General features: G+C 43.4%; 1 protein-coding gene across 2 annotated transcripts in view; it reads left to right on the top strand.

The window, feature by feature from the left end:
- ALG9 (ALG9 alpha-1,2-mannosyltransferase) overlaps positions 1-15891 on the top strand; it is a 2405363-nt gene that overhangs the window by 328733 nt on the left and 2060739 nt on the right. For both annotated transcript variants that reach the window (XM_044080998.1, XM_044080999.1), the window contains exon 5: positions 8493-8581. In XM_044080998.1, the coding sequence (XP_043936933.1) occupies positions 8493-8581 (89 nt within the window). The remainder of the gene's footprint in view (positions 1-8492; positions 8582-15891) is intronic.

Below are 15891 nucleotides of genomic sequence, written 5' to 3'. Positions count from 1 at the left end.
TCAACAGTTACTTTCTATGCTAGGCAAAGTTGCCTGGTTGGTAACTCTAGACGTAAAAGAGGCTTATCTGCATATCCCAGTCAGTGAATCTTGCAGAAGATACCTCCGCTTCAAAGCAGGCTACTCGCATTATCAGTTCTCTGCACTGCCCTTTAGCTTTATCTACTGCGCCCAGGGTCTTCACAAAGTGCCTGGCTCCAGTAATTGCATTTTGCAGGCAAAGAAATATTCAAATATATCCATACCTGGACGATTGTCTAATTCAGGCAGAAAACAAGGACATTGTTCAAAAGCATCTGGCGTTTGTAAAAAAGGTTCTAACTTGTCTAGGGTGCACCATAAACGAAAAGAAATCACAACTGGTACCCTCTAAAAAAAATTACATTCCTGGGTGCAAGCTTGAATACAACTGCCCAGATGGCTTACCTTATGCCAGAAAAGCAAATTTATTTGGTGACTTACTTCAAACAGGTGGCCACAAAAACCCTGCTATCTGCAAGACAAATTCTGCAAGCGTTGGGGTTCATGGCCTCCTGCATACTTTTAATTCCATATGCAAGACTGCATATGAGGAAACTTCAGTGGTACTTAGAGTTTATGGAGTCAACATTGTCACAGCCTGGAAACAATGATTCCTGTCATACCTTGCCTGCAACTAGAGTACCTATGGTGGGCCGAGGCCTGCCACCAAAACAAGGGACTGCCATTCTCTCCACCTCCTGCCACCCAAACCCTAACTACAGATGCATCAGGCTATGCTTGGGGGGCTCATCTGGCAGGGAAGTGCATTCAAGGCAAATGGAGCCCAAGTCAAATGCACCTTCATACAGAATGCACTGGCAGCCTTCAAGGACTACCTTCATCCAGGACAATTAATGATAAAGACAGACAACACCACAGTTATGTGGTACATAAACAAGCAGGGGGTACCCACTCCTACCCCCTTTACAGACTAGCCATGGCATTGTGGAACATGTCAAATTCAACTACAAGCTCAATTCCTGCCAGAAAAGCTGAATACTCTGGCAGACGGACTAAGCAGAAATCTCATAGACCTACACGAATGGAAACTGGAACCATGGATTTTCAACATGTTGGCACGCAAATGAGGGAGTCCAGACATGGATCTTTTTGCCTTACCCCAGAACTATCAGTTGAACAAGTTTTGCACAAGAACTCATCAAAGAAAAGCCTGGAAAGTGGATGCTCTTTCATTCAGCTGGAAAAACCTATCAGTCTATGCCTTTCCCCCTCTGCCTCTGCTCTCCAAAGCTCTACTAAAAGTCAGACAGGACAGACCAAAGATGATTTTGATTGCTCCAGATTGGCCTTGCCAACACTGCTACCCACTCCTGCGTAATGTGTCACACCCTCCACCATGGCACCTGCCTCAGACACCTCACTTACTGTCAAAGCAGAACAACCAAATTCTGCACACTCGGCTCCAAACTTTGAATCTCGCAGCATGGCTAATCACCTAAATTCACCCTTGGCATCCCTCGGCAAACCTGTGATGGGTGTCATTTTGGAGACAAGAAGGCCTAGTACTAGAAATTCTTATGATGACAAATGGAAAAGATCCTGTGCCTGGAATCATTCACAAGGGATAAGCACAATGGTGCCCAGTCTTCCTCAGATTTTGCAATATTTAGCTGAGATGCTTCACAAGGGCCTGTCCTTTTTTCCATAAAAATCCATGCCTCAGCCATTTCAGGTCAGTACAACAAAACTCCTCCTCTGTTCTCTCATCCTCTGCTAAAGCAGTATCTCAGAGGGGCCAGAAACTTAAGACCATTCAGGAGAGCTCCAACCCCTGCCTGGGACCTCAGTTGTATATTGAAAAAACTCACTCTCCCTCCTTTTGAGCCAGCTGCTACTGCAGACTTAAAATTTCTCTCCTGGAAACAGCTTTCCTTTTAGCAGTCACTTCAGCTTGAAGGATTTCTGAATTATAGGCTCTTATGGCAGTGGAGCCTTTTATTATTTTTTTATGCGGACAGGGTGTCTCTCAGGACCAATCCATCCTTCATGCCTATGGTGTGGTATCCAGTGTGGCTCTTAATCAGAGTATTCAATTGCCAACTTTCTTTCCCAATCCACAGAGCAAGGGGGAACGGATTCTGCATTCATTGGATGTGACCAGACAACTTAGATTTTACTTAAACAGGACAAAATCTCAAAAAAAAAATCTGAACAACTACTGGTGGCATTTGCTGCAGGGGCAGAGGGAAAGGGTATTTCAAAGCAGACTATTTCCAAATGGATAAGCCATTGTATTTGTTTCTGCTATATGCACCATGGTAAATCTATCACCCAGGGGATCAGATCTCATTCCACCAGGGCTGCATCTACTTCTACAGCCTTTCTCAGAGGTATTCCTACCAGAGACATTCTAGAAGCTGCTACCTGGAGCTCAGTTCATACGTTCACCAAACATTACCATTTACCTTTCTTCTCTAAATCCAGAGCTGGCTTTTCCTCTGCTGTCCTGCAGGGCCTTATACCTGGTCCTGATGCTGTATAAATCCATCCTCCCAACCATAGCATTGGGAATCTACCCAAATGTAATGACTGCAACAGTGAAACATGAAGAACATAGTACAGTTGTGTACACTTACCATAAATGTAGATGTTCGAGTGTATTCACTGTTGCAGTCCTGGTTACCCTCCCTCCAACCCCCTGTTTTTTCTCTTATTATACCTCTTCTTTCCTTTACTATGCTTAAAAGCCATTTTGTTGTATTTGCTTTTGTTTGGAGGTATATTTTTGTTTTTTTAATTACTTAAAATATTTGGCTCTCCATTTGGGGAACACCTGACATCTGGGGCAAGAAAAACTGATGCAATGGAGTCGGCTTCACGTTTTATACCCCTGACGTCATGGAAGAAGGGACAGCAACCGAAACAGGACCCAAGACTTTGTTAACCAGGCTGACTGAGGGCAAACTGCCAGCAGATTACCCAAATGTAATGACTGCAACAGTGAATACACTCGAACATCTACATTTATGGTAAGTGTACACAATTGTACTTTCCTTGTGTCTGCCTCATTCCACACTGGGACATTAAGCTAAAGTTTCTGAAATTCTAACCTGCAGCTCAGAGAAGTTGCATTCCACTCCCTTTCTGTTCCCCTGTTCTTTGCGTCTGCCCTACACTCCACTGAGGCATTAAGCTAAAGTTTCTAAAAGAACTCCAATATTAGCTTTATTTGAGTGGATCCCTCTAACTAGTCTTATTTTTCTGTGAATTTTCCCTGTAACCTTTTCCTTTTGTGGTTTTATAAGACTGTGCCTCTTGTCTGTGCCCCCTGTCGTAATTTGTCAACTTGGGAAGACATGGTTAACATACCATGTTACTTTGCTAAGGATGGTCTGCACCTTTCCCTTCTAGACTTTTGAGTATTATCTAAACCTTTATATACCCCATAGTGCTTTTTTTAGGCAGTGCCAAATTGACAGACCTACCAAAATAGCAAAATCAGCTCAACTGAACTTCAGTGTGTTACTAAATTATGCCAGCAGCCTAAAAATATAAAATTACACTTACTGCAAGCCCTCGTCAAACTTGAGAATATATATCTTTGCTGTTACTAAGATATCGTTTAAAGTTGTAGAGAGTACCCCGGAAGTGCAAGGTTTCTGTGCTTTCCACACTTTTAGACCAGTTGATGCACAGACAAGAGATAAAGGTGTTGGTGTCTCAATATACATGAATAACAGGCATACCTCTAGGTTGGCCAAACAGGATGACATGCTGGAGTTTCTTCAACTGCAGATAACCATAGACAAAATCCTGTACCATATCCTAGGCAGCTATAGGTCATCCTCCATGTCTAAAGAAGCTCACAATGCATACTTGGACCTAGTGGAGACGCTTACCATCCAACTTAACATCCTACTCAAAGGAGAGTTTAATTACCCTTCTGTAGAATGAGAATCTAACACAATCTGAAATCTGCAGGCACAGAGATTCCTGGACTTCATAAATACGAACACCCCTAACCAAATAATGAAAATGCCCACTAGAGTTTCCAACGTACTGGACCTTGTACTCACAAACATGGGAGAATGCTAACCCCCCTTAGTGTGTCGTCCTCCCTGGTAAGGTCGGCTATAAAGCTGTTTCCTGTGAAATCAAAATCAACTCTCTAACCCCAGTAACGTCAGTAACAGTTGGGAACCATTCCAAGGAAATTGACCTTCCATAAGATGATGGTTTATTAAAATTCAGTGCCCCTCCAAACCCCAAGAACACAGCAGCCTATGCTGAATTTCTCTCAAACTCTGTGCAACCATGCCAATGGCTGCATAGAGGCTGCTGTACCTACCAGAATAAGCCCAGCACTAGCCCAGGAAACAAACCACTCTGGTGGCATCCCAAATTAAACAGGATATACAAGAAAAGGAAAATAAATTATGGCAAAAAATCAGGAAGGGTAATACCCGTAAAGATAGAAACTTTCTCATCAAACTAAATGGACAACTAAGAGAGTCAATTTGGTCAAATAAAGCCAACTTTGAAGTTAAAATAGCTTTCCAGGTAAAAGATAACCATGAGGCCTTCAGCTATGTCGGAAACCTCAAGGGCATCACACAGCAATGTGCTGAACTGTTGTTTAATGGTACCACAGTTACCGAGCCTGGCAGTACAGCAAACATGTTAGTAGACAAATTCAATTCCAACTTTACCCCCCACCCCCAGCCATCCCACAAGAAGTACCATCACACTCAACCCCTTCAACTAAAACTAGGGCGCATGTACTGGCTGTGCTCGCTAAAGCCAAGATCACAGTCTCAGTGGGCCCCAGTAACATCCCAGGATGCCTTCTTAACAGTCTAAAATACAACTAATTAGGATCTCTGGAGTCACTGTTTAACTGTAGTCTTAAAACAGGCTTTGCGCCACGAGAATGGAGGAATGGGACAGTTATCGCCTTTCATAAGAGACTACTTTCAACAGGTCCTGGAAACTATGGGCCCATTGTCTAAGTAGTCTTATTTGTAAATCTGTTGAAAGAATAATTATGGAAATTATCAACAAGGATATAGGTTAACTCCAGACACTAGATCCATCCTAGTCTGGTTTTGTGAAAGTAAGGTCATGCTTACTAAACCTGGTGAATGACCAAGAGAAGGTCACTATGGTAGTGGATGAGGGGAAAACAGTGCATACTGCCTCCCTAAATTTGACTAAAGCAATTGATAAACAATACCCCACTCTGGTATTGTCAACCAACTAACTGAACTAGGCATAAACCCCTTTATAAGATGCTGGATAGCTCGCTAGCTCACATATAGAACCCAGCAGGTTAGGATAGGTGATGCCACCTCCACAAAGAGGTAAGTCACCAGTGAAGTCCCTCAGGGCTCTGTACTGGGCCCACTCCTCTTTGGCGTTTACTTTTCAGAGGTCAAAGCTAGTGTCAAAGGCTGCTGACTGACCAAGTTTGCAGATCATTGCAAATTGGGAGAATCATTGTATCCCTCCAAGATAAGAACACACTTTAAGAAGGTCTAACGCAGACAAATGCTTTGTGCCAAAGCCATGGCTTAAAACTCAATATCAGCAAGTACATTATTGTACCTTTTGGGAAGTCTGCCACCCAGGCTAACTAAATGAGCACCCCCTACAAGTCGATTCACTAGTCAAGGTTCTAAGAACACGTAGATAATGACCTAACTTTTGAACAGCATGTATCCAAGGTAGTAAGAAAGTTCATTTATGTTTCTCAGTGTATATGTAAGGGCATGGCATCTAGATATAAAGTAGTCATTGTACCACTGTACTCAGCCCACATGAGACTCATCATAGAGCGTAATGACCCTTTTGGTATGTACCTGACACATGCAGCAACTGGAACATCCACAAAGGCTCCTTACAAAAAGAGTACAGGGAGTAAACAAAATGTCTTAAGCTGATTGCCTCAAAGCCCTGTCTCTTCAATCTGTATTATATAGATTACCGAAAGGTGATCCTTGCCTAGCACACAAGGCATTACTAGGCCCTGTTTCAATGAACCTTTTGCACATCCAGAAAACAGACAGCATCCAAACTGCTAGTTCAAAAAACCTGAATTTTGCTGGTGACATAAATAGGACATGATGAAGAGACAGATGTGTTTCTCAGAGAATTTGCATTCTCTGCAACAGGCTTCCCACCTGTGTGAAGCAGTGTTCCTCCCTAACTCTATTTAAGCACAATTTGGACCAGTAGATGGGTAATGAGAAATTCACCCCTGGTCTGGCACTTATGTCTCTGATGGACAGAGGCAGTCAGTAAATTACCCCTGTGTAAATCAAATTTGTGGGCCCGATTTGGGTTGCACGGCTAGGCTTATAAGGGCCCTAGTGGTCGTTAGTCTAGTATACACCTGTGAACATAGAGTCCAAACACAAGAAGTAAATAATGAGTGTAGTCCAAGGTTGTCCTCTCAAGTAAAAGATGCCATTATCTGGGACATAGCTTCCTGAACTAGTAGAAATGAGTCTGTAGCACTTTCTGTCAATTAACCAAATTGTTGAACAGATTTATATTTTCATTAATTATGCAAGTTGCATAAGCTAATAGATTACTACAATTAAAATGTTTTATGAAGTGGTAAAGTGCTTTACCCGATTTAATATCACCTGTTACTATAGTAAAGTAGTACAGTGCTGCAATAAAGTGAATATTACACATTTAGATCACGTTATCGAAAGATGAAAATAGCGAACACTATTTCATCGCCCCCAAAACATCTAAACATGAAAATATCGAACATTCAGAACAACAAATTTTTTGGGAAAAAATTCACTGCTCTGAAACACACACACACAACACAAGCACATCAAACAAGCAGCAACCATATACATACACTTAAATTCCTACATCTAACGCTATACTAAACTAAACATACACTACTATCTACCCACTTACCCAAACCATAACCTAAGGTGCGTCACTATTGCACGCTCACCTAACCCGCGCCCTAACCCTAACTCACTTATACCGCCCCTAACCCTCAAGTCTGTCAGTATCGCACACACGCCCCCTAACCCTAACTTACTTAACCCGCCCCTAACCCTAATGTACAAACAGTTGCACACTTACCTGAACCCAACCCATAACTTTCCACCACAGCGCTAAGAATAGCGAAGCCACAAAAACGGACAACCAGATTCTTTCCCGAGGAAAGAATTTGCTGTTCTGCAGCTTCGCTATACTTAGCGTTTGCTGACTAGTGTTAGATATCAGAACATTCAAAGTTTTAATACTTCAGTGTTTTGATATAGACCCAATATTACGATGATGAAATATTTGATTGAGCTCAGATTGTTAGTGTAGCAGCTAGCACAGGATGAAATTAATGTATACAAAATGATTATTACATATTAGCATAAACGTAACAGTTAGAGATGTAACTGTTTGGTTGAATATTGAATAACATGCGAGGATTCTGGAAATTTGTAGATGGGTAGACAAACACTTGATTACAAAGACTTCTGTTGGAGGAGGCTACTCAATACCTTAACCAAACCTTCCAAGCATACCTCTCAAGTGTATCTCATTATGAGAAATGTTCCTCATTTTGACTCTTAGATTCATGTTCCTTACAGTTCCTGATCTTGAGACTGTTTCTCATCTGGAATACTTCTGTGTCTGTGTTGTAGCTGAGACCTAATTTCAGTGTAGGGGCAGCACTGTAGCTCTCAACCTTCCATCTCCAAAATGAAGAACACTACCTCACGCTTAGGCATTTTGTTGTTAAAGATGCCTAGCAATGAGAAAAGCATCCTTGATGTGTTTAGAATTAGGATTTGCAATGCCACTATTTACAATTTTGGAATGTCCCATAATCAGGCATGCCCTAAAAAGGCATAAAGAGGGTACCAAAGGCTTTGGCCAGTTAATGGAAGCTATGGGACAAGAGGTGTAGACCATATCTAGCAAAGCAAGTTGGCCTGTCTTCCATCTTGCTCTAAGCTGACACATACTGGATCCTTCCAGAATGATAAGTGCTATTACTACTTAACCAATTATTGAAGTTTTTTGCCTTGTTTTTTATTTTGTTTTTTATTTAAGTATCATTCTGGGTGTAAGTTTGATGCCATTCAGGGCTAAAGTTATGCCCACATCCAACGTATACATAATGAGATCTGGCATGTCTCTCCGGATCTAGTTTCATAAGTCATTCTTCCCTGCATACCATAAGTCATTCTTCCCTGCATACCACCAAATCATATTATTTGCTCAGTGTGAGGAATTAAGAGCCCTTACAACATCATAGGTGCTGGTGCTGGAGAGACCAGGAACTGTTAACCCTGTCCTTATCCAGCTTTGTGAGAATTGATTGTGTTTCTGTTTTGGCTTTCTTTGTTGTGTTTGTCATGTGGCTACTAAGCACGTGTTCTGTACTTACAAAATTTAAACATGAAAAACATTGTGGTGTTCCTTGTATTGACAGAACTGTGTATCATGTTAATATTTTTTTCACTTTTGTTTGGCTTTAGGACCGTATGTAAGAAATTTGGGCTTCATGTTGGGAGGCTGATGCTGTCCTTCCTTGTTCTTAGTCCTGGGATGTTTTGCGCTGCAGCTGGTAGGTGAGAAAGTGATAAGCATCAGTGGTAATTTTTCATTTCATATTGTACAGGTGTATTGTGTAACTCAAAATAAATAAATTATAAGTAAATTCTTTACAAGTACTGCATTTCACTATGTATAATGATACAAATAGCTTAGCTGAATTGAATTTTTGGTGGATATTAACACTTTGAGAGAGTAAGCCAGCTGTCTAAGACACTAACACTGTAAATTAGATGTGGCAGATTTGCATTGCTACTGCATGTTTTACATTCATTTTGGCTTCTTCCTAACTTCTTCTTGGATTCACATAAAACATGTTAAGGCCCATAAGTTTATTTTGCAGAACTCTGTAGACTGAAATGAAGATCAGTCATATTTGTTTAAAGATTGACTGTTTATTACACATTGAATTCTTGTCCAATTTAACTTCCCTATTACTGCTACATTATGGTTTCCTCTCACCTTTAGTTACATACCTGTTTATATGTTCTCAACAGTAGTTTTCTCTCAGCTTTTTGTTATTTCAGTGCAGTGAGTGTTGCCTAGGAGTGATCACCAGTAGTTTTGGACCATTGGTGTAGGTACTTGTTCTTATCAGGCCTATCAGTGACTTTGGCCTGCCTTCTTCGTGTGTTAGATGCATTTTTTAAGCAGAGCTGAGTTCTTCTGCATCTCGGCTCATTGTCCTTTGAATTTATGGTCACCTTTTGCATGTAAAGTACAATTTGTGGCAGTTTAAACCTTCTACCTTTATCTGTTCACTCCCTCAAAGCTTACATTAGACTGGGTTTACCTTTGTAAATCTTGTTCGCACTTGGTACAGTCCCTATTGCAAAGCAGTGTCTGAGTTTTCATTATCAGACTTTGTTTTGAAGTTGTACCCAGTAATGTAATAATTATTTGTTGAACTGTATACAGGGTAGATTGTTTGATTCTTTGCACCTAATTTGCCCCACAGTGTGTTGTATGATAACCATATATCTAATATACAAATTTGTGTACCATTACTTCCTTTGCTTTGTGTGTGCTTTGCCTTATGTTGCATGTGTGTTATTACCTTGAACATTGATAGCATTGTTTGTAAAACTTATGGGTTGTGACTACTATGCTTAATTTTTTTAGAACCAGGATTTAGGGTTCATTCAGTGAACAAACCCAAACAGGTGTATTGCTTCTGCTGGACTGGTGATATTGCGTTTGTTCTCTGTCATTTAATCCATTACTGTGTACTTCATTGAGGGAAATGTTGACAAGATGTAAACCCTTCATTTACTCATTGTTGAACTTCTCAGATAATTTTCTTAATTGAAATTACTGCTGGTATGTTTTATGTTTGTATCCTGGAAGTGGTTCACTTTGTTTGGGTTTTCTGTTTTCTCTGCAGTTATACAGTCATGGAGCTAACGTATATAGGTGAAGGGAATTTAGGGATGCTTGCCCTCTGCAAAAAAAAAATTTTTTATATTTTGGCAAATTGAAACTTCACTGTTTGTTTTGATAGCTGAAGCTTCAAATTAAACTATCTGAAACATTGGTGAAGACCAGCTGGGAGTACCATGTAATGCTCAGGAAGCAAAGTTGTTCTTTGTGTTTCACTGTTGCAGTCATCACATTTGGGTTATCCCTGCCAGGGTAGCCCTCGACCGGCCTGAATACCAGAGGCTTAGTATTTCTCTGTCGGTTGCTGTCGCCTCAGGTCTGACGTCAGGTCATCAGTAGTATAAAGTAAGGCAACCAACGCTATTACATCAGTCTTTCTTACCGAGGAGCCCGAAGCAGAAGCAGTTCACGAGTGCCGGTTGGCTGCTACCTGAGTTTTGTCTTATGAACTGAAGCTAAAGTCTTCTAAAGCTAAGTACCCTGTAGGGAATCCTTTTTTCTTGCTCTAACCGATGTCAGAAAAAGTTAACAATTGTCTCGCCTGTGGAAAGCAAATACCACACTGAGACTTTCATTCTTACTGGGTCACTTGCTTAGGCCCAGACCACAACGTCCCTCGCTGTTGCTTTTGTGCTTTGTTCAATGCCAGAACTATACGTCATCGGGCCCTTATTGTAGCTAGATATTTTCGCTCACAGTCCTTGAATTCCGATATAGCTTCGATAAGCCATCCGACAGCAAATCTTCTGAAAAAAAACATAAGGATAAAGACAGAGACATGCTGCACAGGTCCCCAAACCTACCGACGATGCTTCCGTTAAGCTAGTCATCAGTTCTCCGGTCCTCAGTGAGGTGCTTTCGCAGCCCCTGATGCCTGCTTCTGTGGATTTGCAGGCCGCTACTGAGACCCTTTTGGAGTCTGGTATGCTGCAAAACTCTTGTTCAACTAAGAATCCTGCGGTTGTCTCTACTTTGGATGGGTCCGGAGCCGCTGAGCAGGCACCGGCTTCTGAGGAAGTACTTTGCACTACCGATTCTCGACACAAATGGAAAACTTCTTTCCAGTCTACCGTTCTTTCGAAAACTACCGAGTTTCTAAGGCCCAGGGTACGAACCACGCCCAAGAAACCGATGACCCAATCTCAGACACCTGCTTCCTTGCCTCTGTCTCAAATGCTTAAAATGGCAGAAGACCTTATAATGCTGATCAGGGGAAGCCAAGCTACCCCTTACAAAAGAAAAAGAGATCTGTCCCCAGTAGTTTTATCTGAACAGGAGTCTGATGACTCTGATGCATCTGAATATGAAGACATGCAGCCCCTCCCTGCTTATGAGGATTCTGATGCAGAGGAATCCATTCCTTCAGCCTCTCCACTCGAGGACTTTTCCTTTGGGAAACCCTTCATACTTTAAGGGAGCATTTCCAGTGGGAATGTCAGAACTACCGTCAGTCTAAAAAGAGACTCAGAGAATTCTTAGATGTTCCACAGCACAGACCCCTGGCCATTCCTCCTGTCCTGGTTGTTGTGGATGATGTTTTCATGGAATCTAGTTTGACTCTTGACACCCTCCCTCCTGCTCCCAGAAAACCTGACAGGTGTTAGAGTCCCTGACTCTCACAAATTTCTTTTCAAAAATCCTACTGCTGACCCTGAGGTTATTTCTCAAGAGCCTAAAGGAGTTAAAGCAACTTCTGCTAAGAATCCCACCCCCCTCAGATAGGGATTCCCAAGCACTAGACAGATGGGGTAAAAAAGTATACATCTCTGCTACTCTTGCTATCAGAGCACTAAATTGTCAGTTCCATATGCTAAAATTTCAGCAACATACCATGGAACTCCTCAAACAAAAAATATCATCTTTTCCTGCTTGTGCAGAAAATAGAGTTACAAGAGTTAATGCATTCTGCAAGTCAAGTAACTAAGCACACCTTACACTTAGAAGCTTCTTGCAGGGCAGCAGTCACCGGTTCTGTCCTTAGAAGGCATGCTTGGCTTGAGCAGCCCTTTTCAGACCATGTCAAATCTAAATTATTTAATGCACCTTTGCACAAAAGCAACTTATTTGGCACCAAGGCGAGGAGGTCTTAAAAAGATGGAAGAAAAAGCTAAATCTATACAGACAGTTAAGGATTTCCTACAGGTCCAGCCACCCAGGTTCAGTAGGCATTGCCCCTCCAAACACTAGTCCTTTCCTGCCCCCTGCAGGTCAGTTCAGCCCAGACCCTGAGGAAGAAGACCCCCCCCAGACAACAGCCACAGGGAATGCGGAGATCAAATCAATGGAGTTCCTCCCAAAGCAGAACCAGGGAGTGCAAAGCCACCCCCTCTTGGTAAGAACTCACAATGACTCTCCACTTCTACCCTCTCCCTCTGTCCACCTGCACTTGCCCCTAAGAGGAAAATTGTCCTTCCATGCAAGCACCTGGGCCACCATTACCAGCGACTGCTGGATCCTCAACATAGTTTCCCAGGGATACAAATTTTCTTTCCACACTCTCCCAACCCCAAAAGGATTCCCAGGTGTTCCTCCAAAGCAGTAGGCAGAGGCGAAAAAGCAAGTACTTTCCCTGCTCTGTAGGAGGGCAATAGAGCACGTTCCTGCAGAACAGGCCAAGGTTTCTACTCCAGACTTTGCCTGGTACGCAGGAACAAAGGTATCTGGTGCCTCATCCTCGAGCTATCCATTGTAAACACCTTCCTGGTGATACCAAAATTCAAAATGCTCACCCTCCAGCAACTACTACTTATACTCTCCAAGAATGCTTGGCTAGCCACCCTAGACCTAAAAGAGGCCTACCTCCACATCCCAATCAGGGGAATCATGCAGGAAATATCTAAGTTTCAGGGCAGGATCTCTGCACTTTCAGTTCTCTATGCTTCCCTTTGACTTATCTATTGCTCCCAGAGTTTTCACAAAATGTCTGGCTCTCGCCATTGCTTTTTGCAGACAAAGAAATGTACAAATTTACCCATACTTAGATGACTGCCTAATTCAGGCAGACAGGAAAAGCTGCTCAAGCTCCTGGTCTTTGTACTGACCTCCCTACACTATCTACGAAAAGAAATCCAAATTAGTACCCACCCAAAGGATTATATTCCTGGGAGCAAGCCTGGACACAGCATCCCAGATGGCATTCCTTACACCAGAAAAGCAAACTTACCTGACAGCCTACTTCTCGCAGTTAGCCACCAGACCCCAGTTATCCACAAGGAAAATCCTGCAAGCTCTGGGGCTCATGGCATCTTACGTTCTACTCATTCCATATGCCAGACTACATATGAGGTAACTTCAGTGGTACCTAAAAAGCCTTTGGTGTCAACACCCTCAAGACGTGGAAACTCTTATACCAATGATACCTTGCCTAAGGAATTTTGGTGGGCAGCAGCATGCTCCCACGACAAGGGAATACCTTTCTCACCACCCCCCGCTGCCCAGACCCTCACCACAGACACATCAGACTATGCCTGGGGTGCACACCTGGACGGCAGTTGCATACAGAGCCAATAGAGACCACAGCAAATGCATCTGCTCATCAACGAAAAAGAGATGTTAGCTGTCCAGCACGTATTGACAGCTTTCAGGACCCTTCTCTTCCCAGGTGCTGTCCTGATCAAAATGGACAACACCACTGTGATGTAGTATATCAACAAGCAGGGAGAGACTCGCACCTACCCGCTATGCAGGCTCACCATGACCCTTTGGCACACAGCCTCAGCCATGCAACTGCACCTGTTAGCACAATTCCTACCAGGCTCTCTAAACCCTCTGGCAGACAACTTAAGCAGAAATCTTCTGGACCCACACGAGTGGCAGCTAGACCAAAGAACTTTCACCCTAATAACTCAGAAATGGGGCACCCTGAAGGTCAACCTCCTTGTTTCCCAGTCCAACCATCAGCTCAGCAAGTTCTGCACTGGGGAGCCTCATTGCAGGACCTGGAAAGTGGATGCCCTATCCTTCCCCTGGGTCCACCTCTCGGTCTATGCATTTCCCCCACTACCTCTCATTACCAGGGTACTGCTCAAAGTAAGGGAGGAAAAACCAAGGACAATTCTGATTGCTCCAGACTGGCATCACCAGCACTGGTACCCACTGCTGTGCAGCCAGTCCCCACTGCCACCATGGCATCTCCCTCAGACCCCCAACCCTCCTGACCCAGAGGGAAGGAGAATTCATGCATCCCCAATTGCAGACCCTCAATTTGGCAGCCTGGCTTATTGCTTGACCACTGATCAAGCGGCCAGTCTCACTAAATAGGTTCTAGATTTTATACGTGAGGCTAGATGCCCTGGCACTAGAAAGTCTTATGCTGACAAATGGAAAAGGTTCTGCACCTGGATTCAGGCTAAGGGAGCCGATACAGCACAGCCCTTTCTACCTCTCATCCTGGGTTACCTAGCTGACATGCTACACAGTGGTCTCTGCTTTTCCTCTATTAAAATTCATGCCTCTGCTATCTGTGCACATTTCAAAACTGAGCACCCACTTTTCTCACAACGTCTCCTCAGACAGTTCCTAAGAGGGGCTAACAACTTGAGGCCACCCAGAAGAGCACCTACCCCAGCTTGGGACCTAAACTTTGTGTTTTGAAAAAGCTCACCCTGCCCCCCTTTGAACCAGCATCTTCAGCAGAGTTAAAGTTTCTCTCCTGGAAGACAGCCTTGCTTCTGGCCATCACTTCAGCCAGAAGAGTATCCGAGCTACAAGCACTTATGGCTGCACAGCCCTTCATCATCTTCCATGCTGACGGTGTCCCTCATGACTAACCCATCCTTCATGCCCAAAGTGGTGTCCAGTGTGGCTCTCAACCAGTCCATTCATTTGCCCACCTTTTTCCCTAACCCACAAAACAAGGGGGAAAGGATTCTGTACTCTCTAGATGTGCAAAGACAGGTCTATCTAGACAGGACTAAATCATTCAGAAAGACTGATCAATTGCTAGTCAGCTTTGCTGCAGGGGCAGAGGGCAAAACCATAGCCAAACAAACTATTTCCAAATGGGTAGCACACTGCTTCCATTTCTGTTACAAGCAACACGGGAAACATCCCGCTAAGGGGGTCAGGACTCACTCTGCCAGAGCAGCATCCACCTCTGCAGCTTTCCTCAGAGGAGTCCCCACCAGGGACATCCTGGAGGCTATCACATGGACATCTGTTCACATCTTCAGCAAGCATTACCACCTGCCTATCTTCTCCAAATCCAGGGCAGGCTTTGCCACTGCAGTGTTGCAGGGCATCCTAGCCAGCCCCTCGTCTTCTTGACTGCCTCCACCCTTTTCCTTAGCTTTGGGAATCAATCCAAATGTGATGACTGCAACAGTGAAACATGAAGAACATAGTGCAGTTGTGTACACTTACCATAAATGTAGATGTTCGAGTGTATTCACTGTTGCAGTCCTGGTTTGCCTCCCTCCATCCCCCTTTTCTTCTCTCTCTTTACAAGGAACTTTTTGGTGTTTAATTTCTGTTGGTGGGGTTCTTCCACCATATCCTGGCTCCCACATGGGGGCTCCTGACAGGGCAAGAAAAACTGATGTAATGGCGTCGGCTGCCTTAGTTTATACTACTGACAACCTGACGTCAGTCCTGAAGCCACAGTAACCGAGGCAGAAATACTAAGCCTCTGGTATTCGGGCTGGCCAAGGGCTACCCTTGCAGGGATAACCCAAATGCGATGACTGCAACAGTGAATACACTCAAACATCTACATTTATGGTAAGTGTACACAACTGTACTTTTTTTTAGTATCCTTTTTTGCTTCCATGCCTGCCGACTGTCAAGCCCTTCATCCTGTGGGATATGAGAGTGTTCCCTTGTGCCAAGTATCAAAGCTGGGGGGGGGGGCAAGAGTGATAGTCTTTTCAGAGGGGTTGGGACCATCATTCAGGCAACCACAGTTGTACTTTACACTCTCACCACATCCCACCCATGACAGCATGT

The sequence above is a fragment of the Protopterus annectens genome, chromosome 8.part0 (assembly GCF_019279795.1).
Source record: "Protopterus annectens isolate FY-2018-M chromosome 8.part0, PAN1.0, whole genome shotgun sequence".
Classification (NCBI taxonomy): Eukaryota; Metazoa; Chordata; order Ceratodontiformes; family Protopteridae; genus Protopterus; species Protopterus annectens.
This window is presented reverse-complemented; position numbering and strand designations above follow the sequence as displayed.